At 45.6% G+C, this 16,562-nt stretch overlaps 1 protein-coding gene across 3 annotated transcripts in view; it reads right to left on the bottom strand.

The window, feature by feature from the left end:
- The window catches only part of LOC121151442 (tyrosine-protein kinase BAZ1B), a 49,733-nt gene that overhangs the window by 11,733 nt on the left and 21,438 nt on the right, over positions 1–16,562 (bottom strand). For all 3 annotated transcript variants that reach the window (XM_040972813.1, XM_040972814.1, XM_040972815.1), the window contains 8 exons: positions 16,203–16,400; positions 9,686–11,387; positions 8,093–8,231; positions 7,345–7,478; positions 4,403–4,505; positions 3,683–3,781; positions 2,627–2,804; positions 1,149–1,331 (listed from right to left, as the gene is read on the bottom strand). In XM_040972813.1, coding sequence (XP_040828747.1) covers positions 1,149–1,331; positions 2,627–2,804; positions 3,683–3,781; positions 4,403–4,505; positions 7,345–7,478; positions 8,093–8,231; positions 9,686–11,387; positions 16,203–16,400 — 2,736 coding nt within the window. The remainder of the gene's footprint in view (positions 1–1,148; positions 1,332–2,626; positions 2,805–3,682; positions 3,782–4,402; positions 4,506–7,344; positions 7,479–8,092; positions 8,232–9,685; positions 11,388–16,202; positions 16,401–16,562) is intronic.

Here is a 16,562-nt window from a genome sequence, read left to right as displayed (position 1 = left end):
GCCCCTGGGTTCATGTTGCAGGATGACCTAGGGTGCTCCCCCACCCCGTGATAACCTCAGGATGAGGCTGATCACCAGAAAGACCCAGGCAAGGACAGCTGCAACTCTGCAGATCTGTCCCTGACCTCCAGGGAAGAAGAAAACAAGGACCCTGGGGTTCAAGCTCCATGATTCTTGCATGGCAAGGCAGGGCGAGTTTCGGGGTGATGAACACATCTGGGTGTTGGTGGAGCGGAGAGGGCAGAAAGGGTATAGCTGTTCTGTTGGCCATGCTAGGTCTGGCTGTTTTTGAACTGCAGCCTTTATGGCAACACAGTAAGCCTACAAAAAACACCTTCGTGAGTTCTGAGGGCCATTTCAGCAAACTATCAAACCTGAGAGGGGAGTGACTGTGCAAACTTTCATCCTGTAAGCAGCGAAAGATGGCTACAGGAGTGTCTGAACTGAAAACAACTTGTGGGATCACATCCCTTACCAGGTAGACCTAAAGCAGTTCAAGCAGTGTGGAGGTCAATCATGGGACCAAGTGGTACTGGCCAAGAATTGCCCAAAACCTCACTGTGCTTGTGTCCAGCAGAGTGAAGTGTGAATATATCAACAATTATTACATACAGTATATTAACTGGCCTTACAAAAGAATTCTGATGTGTGCTACGACACAAATCTTGAAGACCTGCTGAATGCAAAAAGGCAGCCACAAAAGGCCACACACTGCAGGAGGGACCTAGAGCAGTCAAGTTGTAAAGTGGGAAAAAGCAGAGCTGGCGGCTGCAGAGGGGCAAGTGGCAAGCTAGTGCCCAACAGACACAGTATTTTGGGAAGACAAAAGGTGCTGGAGAAGGATGGTGCCAACAGCTACATAACTGCACATGTGAAAGTGGTCAATGATACATTTGGTGCATTTTGCCACAAATTATAGATTTTTAAAGCCAACACTACCATCTTTTAGAAATAGAATTAAGTTGTGCTTAGAGAATGGGGCTAGGAGATACAGCCATTCTATTGTCCATATACCAGTTTGAAAATCACATGTTACAGAAAATTATAAAGCAGGGAAAAATTGTGACATGAGCTCAGAGCAGCTAAAAAGCACAGGGTTATGACTGTAGTAAAACACCATCACACACTACAGCTGCAGGACTAAATACCTTTGCCTCCTCTGCCATTTTCTTCTCTTCGTCCACTTCCTCGGTTTTTGCTGAGTCTTCACTTTGCACTTTTCTTCTTTTTTGCTTGGGAGCCATGAAGCCTTGGAGAAATTTCTTTATGACACTGGCCTGAAGGGCAATGACACACTCACCAAAATCCTTCAATTTTTCTAATGAAATGACCTACATGGAATGAAATTAAAAGAGATTCAGGGAAGGCTGAGAGAAAGGTGTAAGGATCTTCCATCCCAAGCTAAGTTCAAGTCAACCTAGATCCACATGGCAAAAGGGCCAGTCACTCATGGAAAAGACAAAAGAGACAGAATCCTTTGGGTCAAATAACTTCAAAACATCATCAAGAACCATAAATATACTGAAATCATTTTTGTTCTAGAGAATGTGTGTGTGTGTATAAAGCCACGTGGTGAATATGCACATAATTTATTTGTTCTCATGAAACAGATTACATAGAATATATATGCGTGTATGTATATATATATGTATAAATGTATTGAATACATTTATAAACTAAGGGAAATGGGGGACATAACGTCACAAAGACCACACCAACTCTGAGAACACATAGACCACAATGAACGCCGTGGCCCCTCAGTGTCCACAAGGCAACTGGCCCAGGTCTCAGACACTAATATCTGTGGGTGCTAACATCCCTTCCATAAAACCCACGCACCTCCTCGCCAACACTGAAATCACCTCTAGCCGACTTCTAACACGTGCACAGTGTGGATGTGTGTGAACAGCCGTCACAGTGCACTGTTCAGGGAATCGGCACCACAGAAAAATTCTGTCCATCTTCAGTACTGGCTGGTTTTCCTACAAAATTTTTTTAAATCTAAAGTTGGCCTAATCATGGATGCAGAACCCATAGATATAGACTAATATTATTAATATGAAAAGACATAAATGTTACAGTGTGGGATGATGCAGACTTTAAGCTTTCCAAGCAGTAAATAACTCTTTAGGAGGGTAACTGATGGGCAGTGTTCTCCGGCCTTCTCTCCAGTCTCTAAATGTGTCCAGTGTGGGTCTCTGCAACACTGCCCAGGGGTCTATCTGTGCAGTAAACGGGCTCTCTTAAAGCACGAGGCGCCAGCATCAGCTGACTCTCCTGTGCTGGTGGTGTGGGGGACATACAGGTGCAGCACCCAGGCCAAAGCGCAGACCCCACAGGGCCAGACGCACCGAATACTGTTAACACACTTACAGCAACAACCAGCTTCCCATTCAACTTAACTGAAAAGCTCATCTTGAACAAAGATTCTACACCAACTCTTATGTTTCCTAGATACCAAGAGAAGATGATGCAAAACATACACACGGAAGGCTGCTTGTTCCATACATGCCTTTCCACAAAACCCAAACATGATTTCCACGGTCACCAGGAAACAATCCGACCCCACTCCAAATTGAGCCTCCAGCAGTGGCAGCTCCCAAACAGCACCCTCTCCTATTCTTACCCGGGCTTCAAACTCGGATGTTTCCTCCACATAGCCAAGTCCTCCTTTCTGTAACCTTGTTGCAACTTCAATGAGATCACTCCTGAGAAAATTTAAGAGCTCCTGGTTGCCATCACAGGATTTCAGTCCGAGATTCGGTTTCCGAGCCAGATGAATAGAGTGAATAATGTCCTGGTACCTACAAGAGGTGGGGCAGGTAAAGTCATTCTTGCACGTGCGTTCTTCAAGTCTGAATCACACCAGTGACGTGCCTGCTATGGCTCCCGAGTCAGCACTATTGCAGTCTGTCCTAAAGGGTGTTTCCTTTCTCTCTTGGAACCTAAATTCAGCCATGAAAACAATTATGTGTTCAGAAGAGCCCTGCAGCCAAAATCTTGGCTTTGACAGAAACGTTGATTAAACAGAAAAGATACTATCAATGTAGATGGAGTCAATACTATTTGATAGATAGAACAAGTTTGTTTTTTAAAACAAGATATAATTCATTTAATGCAAAACTCATCATTTTAAAGCATACATTTCATTTGTTTTCATGCTGTGAAATCATCACAATTCCAAAACGTTCCCATGACCCCAACAGGGCTAACAGCTCTCAGCACCTGTCACTCCCAGTGCGTCCCTCTTGCCCAGCCCCTACCAAGCCCTCATCCACTTTGTTTCTAGGCACTGGTCTACGTGCAATCACGATGTGCGCTTGGGGTGCGGCTCCTTACATCATGTGTTCAAGGCTCTCCCCCACGTCACCCCCTCTGCAGCTGCTTAGATATGCCCTGTGAACCCACCCACCAACTGAGGGCATTGTCGGTGTGTCCCCAGGACTGCCTGATGACAACAGCCTGGTCACACTTGCATCACTCCACCTATGCTCTTGCCACCTGATCAGATGTGGTGGAGTGTCTTTTCCAAGCATGACATGCCCAGAAAAAGCCGAGCGATCACACGGAAGCATAACATACTTTGTTTTACTACCTTCGAAGGATAAGTGAAAACCAGAAACAAAACCCCTCAAACCATCTGCCTCAAGGATAGGAAGCGCTGGGCAGAGGACACCCGTACCTCTTCTCCAGCCTCTCCTTCAGCTGACTTTCTCTGATTCCCTGAGGATGAAGGCAGTTCAGTAACTCGTCCAGCTCCTTCTGACTATCACACAAAAACCTGCAGAGGCAACACAGACATAGTCACCTGGGAGAAACACCCAGAAAGGAAGGAAGAGATCTAGGACTGGTCCGAGGGTTTAGAACGGAATTCCAAACAGGGCTGATCTCCACAAGTATAGTAACTTACTGTTTCCATCAACAGGAGAAAACTTTTACGTAAAGTTGCTATAAACATGTAGTCACACACTTTCAAAATATAAATCTACATTCAAATCCCAAAGAGCAAAGCCCGTTCCACCAAAGGCCGTCACAGTCACAGTAGTGAATGCAGCCACAGCCGGAAGGAACCCTCCCAAATTCCTGCAACCCTCCGCACCGAGGAGTAGCTATATTTCAACTCTTAAATATATGCAAGTTGTATCAATGTATCCTAACTCAATCTATGTATTACAGAACTGCAAACAAGAAATAATTCAGTCACTGAAGGCACAAATTTTAATTTAATTAAGGAAAATGCTGAGTTTTTTCATTCCTAGATTCAAGAGCACTTTTTACTGTTTCGTAAAATCTGTCATCTACGACACCAAGTTCCAACAGACACCTTCTTATCACTTGTCACTACTGTAAACATCTCCTTGAGGTTTCAAAGGAAAAGTAGCAGCCAGAACGCTCACATTACCATAAGTTCTGTCCTTGCTTGGGGATGGTGGTCTCCACAGCAATTTCTATTGCTGGTCCATGGGTGTTCAAACCGGCATTTTTGCCCAAGTTTGCTTTCTTACCTTAAAAAAAAAAAAGTATACAACAGGCCTGATGAAAGAAATACTCAATTTTTAGTTCTAAACCTAGACACAGCACATTATCTAAGATGCAAATGGTTTCTGGCTGAGGATGGTTCAACCTCAGATTTCTGACTCTGCAAAGGTGTGAAAGCAATATGCATCCAGCAGAAAGCACACTTCGACTCCTGCACTTTTCCTGGGCATGCTCTGCACACCAGGCAGCAGTGCAGCTCAAAGCTGGCCAGGCCACACAGTCTCTACTCCCCCACGTCACTAACGGGGCACATTAAGTGCATTTCTGCCATGATATCTGCAGCTCAGGATCTGTGAACGTATAACACCACAGCAAATCCGAGAGCACTGACTACTCGCCCTGTGCAGGCACAGCTGAAGAACTGTGGAATCCAACATTTCAATGGCAAAATAACTCAGAACGGGAACGACAGCTTTCTACCAAAGCAAATGAAGACTGCTAGCACTGCTCTGAGGAAAGGTGCCACCTACAGAGACAACTACACCATTTGACAAGGACTCATACTCCCAAGCCAACAGCAAAGGACACATTAACATTTTTGTAATCCACAACATTCATACAGATACTTTTTAAAAGATTTATTTATTTACTTAAAAGCCGGAGCTACAAAGAGCACAAGAGACAAGACTGTCCATCCACTGGGTCACTCCCCAGATGGCTATAGCAGCCAACACTGGGTCAGACTGAAGCTAGCAGCCAGAAGCTTCATTCAGGTTTCCCATGTGAGTGGTAGGAATCCAAACACTTGGGCTTTTTTTTCCCACACTGTTCTTTCCAGGTCATTAGTAGGGAGTTGGACCAGAAATGAAACAGCTGAGACACAGCCTATATGGGATGTCTGCATTATCTGTTACGTGGCTACACTATGACACAGGTCCCCGTATAGCTATGTCTCAAGCCCACCACAGGGCATGCAAAGAGTTGAGGCCTGCGGCCTGGCACGGTGGACTAGAGGCTGAAGTCCTCGCCTTGAATGTGCTGGGATACCATATGGGCGCCGGTTCTAATCCCAGCAGCTCCACTTCCCATCCAGCTCCCTGCTTGTGGCCTGGGAAAGCAGTCGACGACGGCCCAAAGCCTTAGGACCCTGCACCCGTGTGGGAGACCTGGAAGAAGTTCCTGGCTCCTGGCTTTGGATCGGCATAGCATTGGCCGTTGCGCTCACATGGGGAGTGAATCATCGGACGGAAGATCTTCCTCTCTGTCTCTGCTCCTCTCTGTATATCTGACTTTGTAATAAAAATTCATAAATCTTAAAAAAAAAAAAAAAGTTGATGTCTTAACATAACAAGTGGCTCTCCTTCCCTTCCTCCTAAACCTGCAATACTAACGCAGAATCTCATTTAGCTGCACTAAGTACATAACTACAAAAATACTGCCATTCTGGAAGTAAAATCATGAAACAACAATATCCACAAGAATGCTCTAGAAGCAGATACTTGAAAACGTGTTCTTAAAGGGCTCAAGCTAGAAAGAGCTGGCTTCCAAGGAATACCACTAGACTGTTGAAATCTACAAATCCAAGTCCCTTAGGATCCCAGTAATCTCCCCAGCCTGACGATCCTGACTCTACAGTTAGTATCCTCATCCTGCCCTCAGCTGGGTTATTGTCAAAGTCTACCAAACTAGATTTTTCTATGATGTGACACAAACTATGTTTAGCATATGTAATTAAACATGAAAAACAGGCTCTAACTACATTAAAAAATAAACTTTCTTATTAACAACTTTGTGAGTTTGAAGTTTGGGTTAGAAAATTCTATAAAATAAAAAACCTTAAAAAAAAAAAAAAAAAAAAGCAGTAGTGGCTGGCATTGTAGTGTAGCCAGACAAACTGCCACTTTGTAGCTTTGGCTCCAATCCCACCTGCCCCACTTTCAATCCAGCTCCCCGCTGATGTGCCTGGGAAAGCAGCAGCAGGTCAAGTGTGCATGGTGCCTGCCACTCACACGGGAAGCTCAGGTAGTGTGTTCTTCCTGGTCCACTGCCAGCACTGACTGTTGAAGCCAAAATAGGAAGCTATTGTTGAAGCTAGAGGATGGAAGGTCTTTCTGCTTCTTTTTACTGTCACTCTATCTTTCAAATAAACCAATTTTAAAAAGGACATCTATCAAACAATGATTTAAGAGGTACTTCGATTTAGCTACTCAAAGAGCTGAAAGGAAATGTGTTGATTGCCCTGGAGACCGTGGCACTATGTGGTGTCAGGTCTGCTTTCCTCACTGGCACCTGAGCAGGGGTCGGGGGGAGTCTGAGCAGGGAGGCTTCCAGACATTCTGTGACACCCAGACAGCTGCCACAACAAAGAGTGAGCTGGCCCAAACTGTCATACCCACCATCTCATACCCACCCATCCAGCTAAGAAGGTAACTAAGACTGCCCAGTCTCTGCATGACTGTCTTTCAAAGCAACAAAAATCTTTAAAAGAAATTTTGCAAATGACAGAGGAGAGAGGGAAGGCAGTCCCTAACACTAGCTCTCTGAGCCGGTAGGATAATTGCCGGCAGCACCTTATTGCCCCAGGTTCCACTGAACAACTTCCCAACACTGTGAAGGTGGAATGTGACCTGTGTGGTCATAGCTATGCTGAGTATCTGGACCTTCCCCTGGCAGGTGACATGCTGGGTGGTATGCTTTCACAGCTCCAGGCAGCTGCCTCGGAGCAATGAGGCTGTGGCAGCCCAGTAAATGCGACACTTCACAATGTACTGTGTGGAAGGTGACCTTCAACTCCTGTTCTCACCTGTGCTTGGGTTGAGACATAACCTTATCAAATAAGGGAGCACCTGTGGTGGACACACTTACTGCGGGGACAGTAATCCTCTTCAGCGGAGTCTGGGTGATCCTTGCGGTGATGGCTGAATCGGTAGTCAATGCTGTCATGCACCCAGCCCTTTTCAATGAACAATCCCGGAACCTCATCTGAGAAGAGCCAGTACCTACAAACCACAGTCACAAATTAAAGCAGCACCAGACTAGGACTGTAGAGTGCCACAGAGCATCACAACCACAAGACACAACAAAGCATACAACAGCAGTACAGCACTGCCTTTGGGTACCACACAATGTATGCCTTTAAACTAAATGGACAGTATTAAAGATTTCTATTTGGACATTATATGTTTATTTGAAAAATAGACAGAGATCGCCCATCTAGGAGTTTATTCCCCAAAAGCCCACAATAGCTTGGAGTGGACCAAAGCCAAAGCCAGGAGTGGGAATGTCTACCCAGGTCTCCCACATGGGTGGCCATCACCTGCTCTCTCCAGAGAGAGAACTGGCAGGAAGCTGGAACTAGGGAGACAGGACTTGTACTTAAACCTCCAATTAGTGTTGCCCCTATTACCATAACCTCAGCTTCGTATGTGTGGCATCTTCAAAGGTTGTCATTTACTACCCTAGCATTCACTACAATTAATATCCAATAAACGTGTGATCAACACTAGTGTCCCCAAACTGAGAAGCCGAGCAGCAAGACTTTATTTTAGCACTACACACAGTTTCATCACTTACAACTACCTAATCCCCAGGAGAGGTGACATGCAGAACATACCGATTGTGGTTCCGATCTGTACCAATGGGAGTCCTGCGCATGACCAGCTTTGCTTTGGCAATGCCCTCCTGGAAAGCTTTCTCGGCAGCTGCTTTGTGCTTCCGTATCCGTTCTTCTTCTGCTTCCCTTTCTAGTTTTTCTGTCAAGGAAAACAAAAAATTAATTTGTCCCCTCCTTACGGATGCCACTTGAAAAGGGTCTGCTGTGACAAATGACACACGACACAGCAGTCTCCCTGGCCTCCACCTTCGGTCTGGGGGAAGTCTCACCTGTCCACTCAAGGCAAAATTTTGTCTCTCCAAATTTTAGCTTCCTACTTAAATATTTTAAATAATCTCAAAGAAATTTCCTAACAATTCACAAATGACAGTAACAGATAAAATCAAAGGATGTCCAAAAACATGGTGATGAATAAAACAGTGATTTCATAATTAGCCGTATTTCAGTTCTGAGGAACTGGACAGCTATTCAGCTGAACAGCTTTGATGTCACAAAGAGAACAACTGAGAAGGGCCAGAGCTTCAACCACACCTGCAGCACCAACACCCCATACGGGAGCCAATTTGAGTCCTGGCTGCTCCATTTTCAACCCTGCTTTCTGCTAATGGTCTGGGAAAGCAACAGAGAATGGCCCAAGTGCATGGGGTCCCTGCGCCCACATGGGAGACCTAGAAGAAGCTCCTGGCTCTGCTCTGGCCCAGCCACAGTTTTTGGCAGCCGTTGTAGTAAACCAACAGATGGAAGATCTCTCTCCTCCTCTCACTTTGCTGTTCTGCCTCCCAAATGAATAAGCAAATTTCAAACACAGAGAGAAGGGGTCAGCACAGTGGCTCAACAGGCTAATCCTATGAGTGCAGAACAGGCATTCCATACGGGCACTGGTTCCTGAACTGGCTGCTCCACTTTCAATCTAGGTCCCTGCTTATGACCTGGGAAAGTGGCGAGGATGGCTCAAGTCTGCGGGTCCCCCGCACCCATGTGGGAGACCCAGAAGAAGCTCCTGGCTCCTGGCTCAGCTCTTTGTATCAGTGGATAGAAGAGCTCTCTCTCTCTCTGTAACTCTGCCTTTCAGATAAATTTTTATAAAAAATTTATGGTATGAATTTCAAAATAAGTTCTTTTTGAAAATATTCAAATTTGACTTTGCCATAAAGGCTCAAAATGTTTAAGTTTTTAGAATACTATCAAAGGAGGGTACTATTCTGAACTGGTCTGAGCTTAGGTCTTTAATAACTAGTCATTCAGTTGCCATAACAATCTCACAAAGTGCGTGAGGCATGGATAGGTTAACTCGTCCAAGGAATACAGTTCAGTCAGGCATCATGTGCCAGGTCACTCCCTGTGTCACTTCCACTATGCCCACCAGTGGATCAGGTCCTCTATTGAGCCCAAAAGGATGCCAGTATCACATGAAATTATCACTAGTTGCTGAATGCCAGGTTGAATATACCTATTAAAACAAGACACACCTAGGAATGCTGGCTTATTACGCAGAAAGAAGTAACCAGCTCCACCAGAGACCCTACCATTCACTCAGGCCATTCCCCTCCTCCAAGCAGTCTGCCTGCGCTGCCCCCCAAAACTACTACGAACCTTTCAGTTCTCGTTCCTGGATCTCCCGCTCCTTCTTGGCCTGCAAGGCAAGCAGCCTTCTGCTCTTCACAGCGCTGATCATGTCCTCAGCTTCCAGGTCTACCTGGGGCTCAAACTTCACAACTTCTTTTTTCCTCTCGGTTTTGCTCAGCCCATTTTCGTCTTTCCCATTTTCTTTATTTTTGGCTTCCATTTCCTTGCGTTTCTGCTTCTCGGCTCTCTTCTTGTCGTTCTCCTCCTTGAGCACGGCGAGCCGCTCCTTCCACAGCTCTGCAGACATCTGCTGCCTCGTCTCCATGTGCTCCTGCACCGAGTACGTCATGAGGATGCGGTGACACAGCGCCGTCAGGATCTGCAGCTTCTCTTCAGACGTCAGCTCAAAAAACTCCGAGGTCTCCAGCTTCTCCAGGAACTCGTCCTGCACCTCATTGTCCTCGAACTGGGCCGAGTCCTTGTTGTCATCTCCGTCAGAGCCCTCACTCTCCTCTTGGACGTCGGACCGGCGCAGGCAGAGCCGCACCAGCTCAGACACGGAATGCAGCGTCAGCGGGATCTCCGACAGCTTCATGCCCAGCTCCCCATAGTCCTCGGCGATCTCGTCCTGCAGCAAGGTCTGCAGAAGGATGACCAACACCCTGTTGAGGTACAGAAAGCCGCCCTTGTCGGCGCTCAGAGCTTCCATAAGGGACACGGCAGTGATAGGGTACTGAGCGTCAGGCAGGAGCAGACCAGAGTAACAACTCAGGAACTCCACAACCAGGGCCACGTCCCCGAAAAGCGTGTTGGGCAGGCCTTCCGGGGTGTCCACCAATCGGAAGGCCGGAAGGCTCTTGCCAGTCAGCTCCTGGTCCTCATATCGCTTCTGCTTCTCCAGCTTCTCCAGCATTTCTTTCTCCCTCCGCTCTTTGGCTTTTTCCTTCAACCTTTCTTTCAGCTCCTCTCGTTTCTTTTTCAAATATTCCTTCCGCTGCTCCTCAGACATGGAGGCCCACCTCTTCTTGTGCTCCAGAAGCTCGTAGCGTTTCTGAACGATGCCTCGCAGCTCCTCAGGCAGGCGAGCCCTGTCTTCGCTCGACAGGAGCCGGGCTGTCTTGGAGATGACACAGGACAGGGCGCTCTTCTTGTCCTCCCTGTCTTTGTTTTCTTTGTAGTAGGCAATGAGGTGAAGGGCGGCAGGAGGCAGATGCTTATGTGGTTTACTAGAGGATCTAGGTGCGCCCCCGGAATTTCTGGGGGCTCGTGTCATCTTCTGGGTGCCTTTGGCCATATCCAACAATGTCATCTGTTTCATCTTGGTTTTGGGAGTCTTCAAGCCCTTTTTGGGGGATCTGGCATTTCCTGTGGATTTCTGTCCATTGAGGATGCCTTTGCTTCTGCCCTTGCCCTTCAAAGGTTTGTCGCCAAGCTTGCCTTGTTTCTTGGCAGGCGGCCCTTTCTTAGGAATGTGGAAATTAGCATTCAGCTTGTTGGGGGACATCATCTTCATTACCTCCTCCAGATGTTCTTCTGGAGACTTGGAATTTTTCGAGTTCTTGACTTTGAGTGGAGAGCCATTCAAAGACTTCTTCAAATGCACATGACACCACAGCTTGGGATTGAGTGGGGAAGTGAGCGAAGAGCTGTCTGTCTTGGACTTCTTTGAAGGCTTCCTGTCTGGGGATCCAGCGTTCTTCCTCTTAGCCGAAGGGTTGAGAGTCATATACTAGAATTTAAGATCAGAAGCAGAATTATTTTTTTTTTTTTAAGAAAAGGTGATTTAAAGCAGCAATATATAAGCCCTCTTTCCCAGAAAGTCCAGTAAAAGCTACAAATCCATGACCCTGAAAAAGCAAAGATGTGTTACTAACGTTTCTGTCTTATGGATGGAAAATTCTCTCCCTACTAGGGATGTTATACATTGTACTATGTGTCTAGTTCTTTGTATGTATACACTAGTCTAAATGGGGCCTGATGAGATGGTTCAATTGCCTAATCTCTCCCTTCAAACGCTGGAACCCCATATGGGCTCTGGTTCATCTCTCAGCTGCTCCACTTCCCATCCAGCTCCCTGCCTGTGGTCTGGGAAAGCAGAGAAGGAATGCCCAAAGCCTTGGGACCCTGCATCTACATGGGAGACCCCAAGGAGACTCAGCTCCAGCCACTGTGGAAGGAAGATCTTTGTCTCTTCTTCTCTTTGCAAATCTGCCTTCTCAATAAAAATAAATCAGCTTCTAAGTAGCCATGGGTAGATTTCCTCACTGAATGACCAGAAGTATAGGAACAGCATCATCACTGCTCCCAGAAGGGGAGGCCTCCTGACCCTGGTGGTCCCCTGCTCCTTCCCATCAGCAACCCACCTGCATGAACCCAGGCACCAGAAGCTCTCTAAGCTATCCCACTCATTTTGTGTAATTCTCTTTGGACAGCCCCCTGTTCTCTCGCTCCAGTGTTCCTGCTCCACGATCCTTCCATATTCACCAAGGCCTGAAGTTTCACTGCACTTTCCCCAATCTCACCCCTCATTTTCTTGCAAACTTCTGGCGCCTGACTCAGCCCAGTTCCCACAAAGAGATCTCCTCTCGTCACTCCCAGTCTCCTAGACACCCCACTTACGGCTCCTCAAACCTTCCCGCCTCAATGTCATCATACAGAATCATTGTACAGGTGTTAGTCCATTTGCCAATATGCTTCTGTTTAAATGTGTATTTTTAAAAGACAAAAATAAAATACTATCTCTAGTGCTTTAAAGAATTATGAAGAAATGGAAACTAAATTAAATTGTCAATCAACAGAAAATCTTTTGCTTCTGATCATGGAAGGCAAGAGAGGTAATCTTGAGGATGCCCGATTTCTACCACCAGAGTGCGAAACGCTGCAGAGTTACTGAGATGCAGACAAACTTCTAAGGAACAACAGAAAGTCAGCAGGCCGTGGGCAGAGTTGGAAGCCACAAAACAGCAAGTGATCAAATAATATGCAATCATGAGCCCCCCTAGAAAGGCTACAGGGAAGAGCTGAGGTGAAAGCACACACAGAAGAGCATCTACACTGGCATGCAGTAGTGGTAACTGCACTGCCATACAGAGTAAGACTGAAACATGAAAGATACGATCAACAGAAAACTCACAGGAGCATAGGCAATTATAGATCAAGATTATTGTTCTGTAGGATATTTTCACTGCCTGGTTAAAACTGGGTGTTTTGCTCACCATTTATCCTCAGGATGGGCTACCACGAAGGCATTTTTACAGCTGCACAAATGTCAATTGCATCCACGACTGGGGGGAGGATCCCCCAGTTCTAGCTCTCCAGAACTATATTTTAGAATGCCAAACCACATAAGCAAAGAAAACTGCTTTGGATTCCATTCTGCTGATAATAACAGAAGCGGATCTAGCACCTTGATACACTGTCCTCTTGGCTGGTCCTGGAGCACCATCTGAGTACTGTTTATATCAATATGTAGATGTAGAGCTACCTAAGATGAAATTCATCAAGAAAAAGAAGACTAGTGTGTGAGATGAAGTTTCGCATGTAGCATCTTTGGTTATCCTTTAATAGAATCTATCCCAAGTGGGATACTTTCCAACTTACTAACAATTTCTATCCTTAAAAACGACTCAAAGGTGTTTTTTTAAATTTCTTGAACTTCTACTTAGAGTCATAGTATCATAAAGAAAAAATATACGAAAGAGGCAGCTATCTCAGCCACAAAGATTCTACGGCCCATTTTTATCTATGAGGTGTGTTGTGAAGCCACACCATTTAATTGTGTTCTTGAAAAGGAAAGAAAAAGGGCCCAGCACAGTAGTCCAGTGGCTAAAGTCCTCGCCTTGCAAGCCCAAGGTTCCCATATGGGCACCAGTTCTAATTCTAGCAGCCCCACTTTCCATCCAGCTCCCTGCTTGTGGCCTGGGAAAGCAGTCACAGACAGATCAAAGTATTGGGACCCTGCACCTGAGTAGGAGACCCGGAGGAGGATCTGGGCTCCTAGCTTTGGAATGGCACAGATCAGGTCATTGCAGCCACTTGGGAAGATCTTCCTCTCTGTATATCCAACTTTCTAATAAAAATAAAATATCTAAAAAAAAGGAAAGGAAAGAAAAGAACTCACCCAACCCCCTCCCAATAGGCCAGCTCCCAGCGTGAGCACTCCTCCAGGAACTGGATCATCTCAGCCCGGGGCATGCTAGGCAGTCACAGCCAAAAGGGAACCAGCATGGCTGGACTCAGGGGGATCTGAAAAAGCATAAAACCACGTATGCACGAAGGGTCTCCCCCACACCCTTCTCAGCACAAGCTATCAACAAGACCCCATGGGGGAGGAGGGAGACATGGGCACTAGCTAAGGCCCTTTCTGACTGTCACAAAGGAAAAATGCCCGTGACTGTCCAAGCACACGGAAGGGGAGCAGAGCAAGAGTTGTTACCTGGCCCTGCCACCTGAATATACCTCCACCACAGATAAGCCTAAAGAATACAAATGGACCCACCACACATCATACCAGGCCCTACTCAGGCAAAACTCCAACATTCCTCTAAGCAATCTTCCCTCTCCCATACCACCTGCTTCTCCAGCCTCCCTCAACTGACTCCCTTCCTAAAACTATCACTCACAACCTGGTTCCAGCCACCGAGCCTCACCTCTCTCCACAGTCCACATATTTAACATATAGAACACTACAGCCTAATATACATCAGAGAAGACTCTGAAGAGACAACACCCACGCCTTTGGGATGGATGGGCAGATGACATGACTAACCTGAATCCTTAACACATTACATTAAGCTTCCTTTAAACACGGGAAGGACCCAAAGGACTGTCTCGTGACCATCTGATTCTTCTGGGTTATGTCCTTCTCAAGCTGAGGTGTCAAAAATCCTCAAGATAATTCATTTTATAAAAAGGGAACACAAACTTGGATGCAAAGCACAGGAGATCATCAGTGAACTAACAGTATTTACTGTTAACTTACAGAAATCACTGTTCAAACTTTGCACCTGTGAACTGCTATTTTCCATGAGTCAACTAATCTGAGAAGCTTCGCCTGCTTATCACAGTTTTGTCTAAGCAAGCTCGCACTGCCCAAGCTGAAGTACAGCCAAACTACATGTAATAACTTAAAGCCTTACTAGGAATTTTGAGTAGGTGATGTCTTTAGAAATTGACTTTCCAAAATTAAGTTACTAGAATTCTAACCTCTGCCTCCTACAAAGTGTTTCTCAGCTGTCTTAATAAACCTGAAAAATATTTCACTCATAACACTTTGAATTACTAAAAGGCAGGAGATAGCTCACAGTTAAAAAGAGAAAAATCACTTATCCACAATGGGCATGTGACCAAGTGGTCACACCTCTGCATGAGATGCTCATGTGCCCTGTGACATGCCTGGCTGCAGCCCAGCCACTCTGTTTCCAGCCTAGCTTCCTGCTAATGCAGCATCCTAAGAGGCAGCAGGTGACAGCTCAAGGATTTGGGTCCCTGCCACCCACATGGCAGACCAGATAAGAGTTCCCAGCTTCGACCTGACCTAGCTATGGCCGTTTCGGGAATTCCAGGAGTAAACCTGACGATGGAAGATCTTCCTCCACCCACATCTTGTCGGTCTACCTTTCAGATGAACAAATTAAAACCCAAACATTCGAAGGAAATAGGAAAAAAGGAAATTAGAAACAGAGCAACGCTAAGCCAATGCCTTGGCTTTTGTCATCACTTTCTGTTGATTCCCATTAGACTAGACTTCAGATTCCCCTTCTGTAAAGTATGACTGATACTACAACATCATGAATATGTTCTGAAAAACAAATGTGATAATTACAGGGGAAAAGCATGCAAGAGAGAAATGCCAGCTTTCTACTATACTGTCACACAAATACATATTCCAGGTTTAAGGTTGCCATGGATCTGATTATCCTGCCTAACACAGCTTTCATCTTTGCAAACTGGCCCGCAAAGTGCACCTTGTATGTGTACTATCCCTCTTTCCAAAAACGTTTGAAGCCTAACAAGTGTGAGAGTGCACTTTGACTTAATAGTGCAAAGTAAAATATTAGGTAAAGTATTCAATGTGGCCTCTCCTGCCAAACCCACAAGCCTGCCCAGCACAATCTGTATTAATTAGTTAGATCTGCAAATTTTGACATTCCTCTTTTGACACAATGGTTAAAATGCTACTTGGGATGCTGATATTCTCCACTGGAATGTCTAAGTTCAAGTCCCAACACCAATTCTGCTCCAGTTTCCTGGTAACAGACACACACCGGGGAGGCAGCAGTAATGGCTCAGGACTTAGGGCACCTGCTGCTCTCAGGACAGAGCTGTACTGAGTTTCAGACTGTGGGTTTCAACCTGGTCAGTTCCAAACACTGCAGGCATCGGCAGAGTGAGCCAGCAGCTAGAAAAACCGGTATCTCTGTCTCTCTTTCAACTAAGATGAAAAAGAGCTCAAAATCTGCTATTAATGCTTACAGAACTGCTAAAGAAAACATTCATTTCACAGTGCTTTTTCATACTATTAAAAACTTAATTGTATTCTTACCTTATATGGATCAAGTAAAAAGTCACTGAATTTGCTAGGCAGAGAATATTTCTTCACCAATTCGTCTTCTACAACCCAAGGTGCATTTTCACCAGTACCAGCCCGTAACGCATTATGCCGTATGAAGTATCGGAGTATCTCCTTATTTGGTGGGCGCTCTGTACGAATCAAGCTTTCAGCTGGCACATTGCTGATGATCTAAGTGAACATACACATAAATAATTCACCACCGGAAGAAAAAGAAGGAAACATTGCAAATAGAAAAAATTTACATTCCTCCAGAAAAAAAAAAAATCACGATTCTAAAAATAAAGGCGGCAAATTAGAAAGAAAGCTATCCCTGTCACACAAGGGGTTAAG

Source organism: Ochotona curzoniae, unplaced genomic scaffold (assembly GCF_017591425.1).
Source record: "Ochotona curzoniae isolate NIBS_2020 unplaced genomic scaffold, NIBS_Ocur_1.0 contig_2321, whole genome shotgun sequence".
Lineage (NCBI taxonomy): Eukaryota > Metazoa > Chordata > Mammalia > Lagomorpha > Ochotonidae > Ochotona > Ochotona curzoniae.
This window is presented reverse-complemented; position numbering and strand designations above follow the sequence as displayed.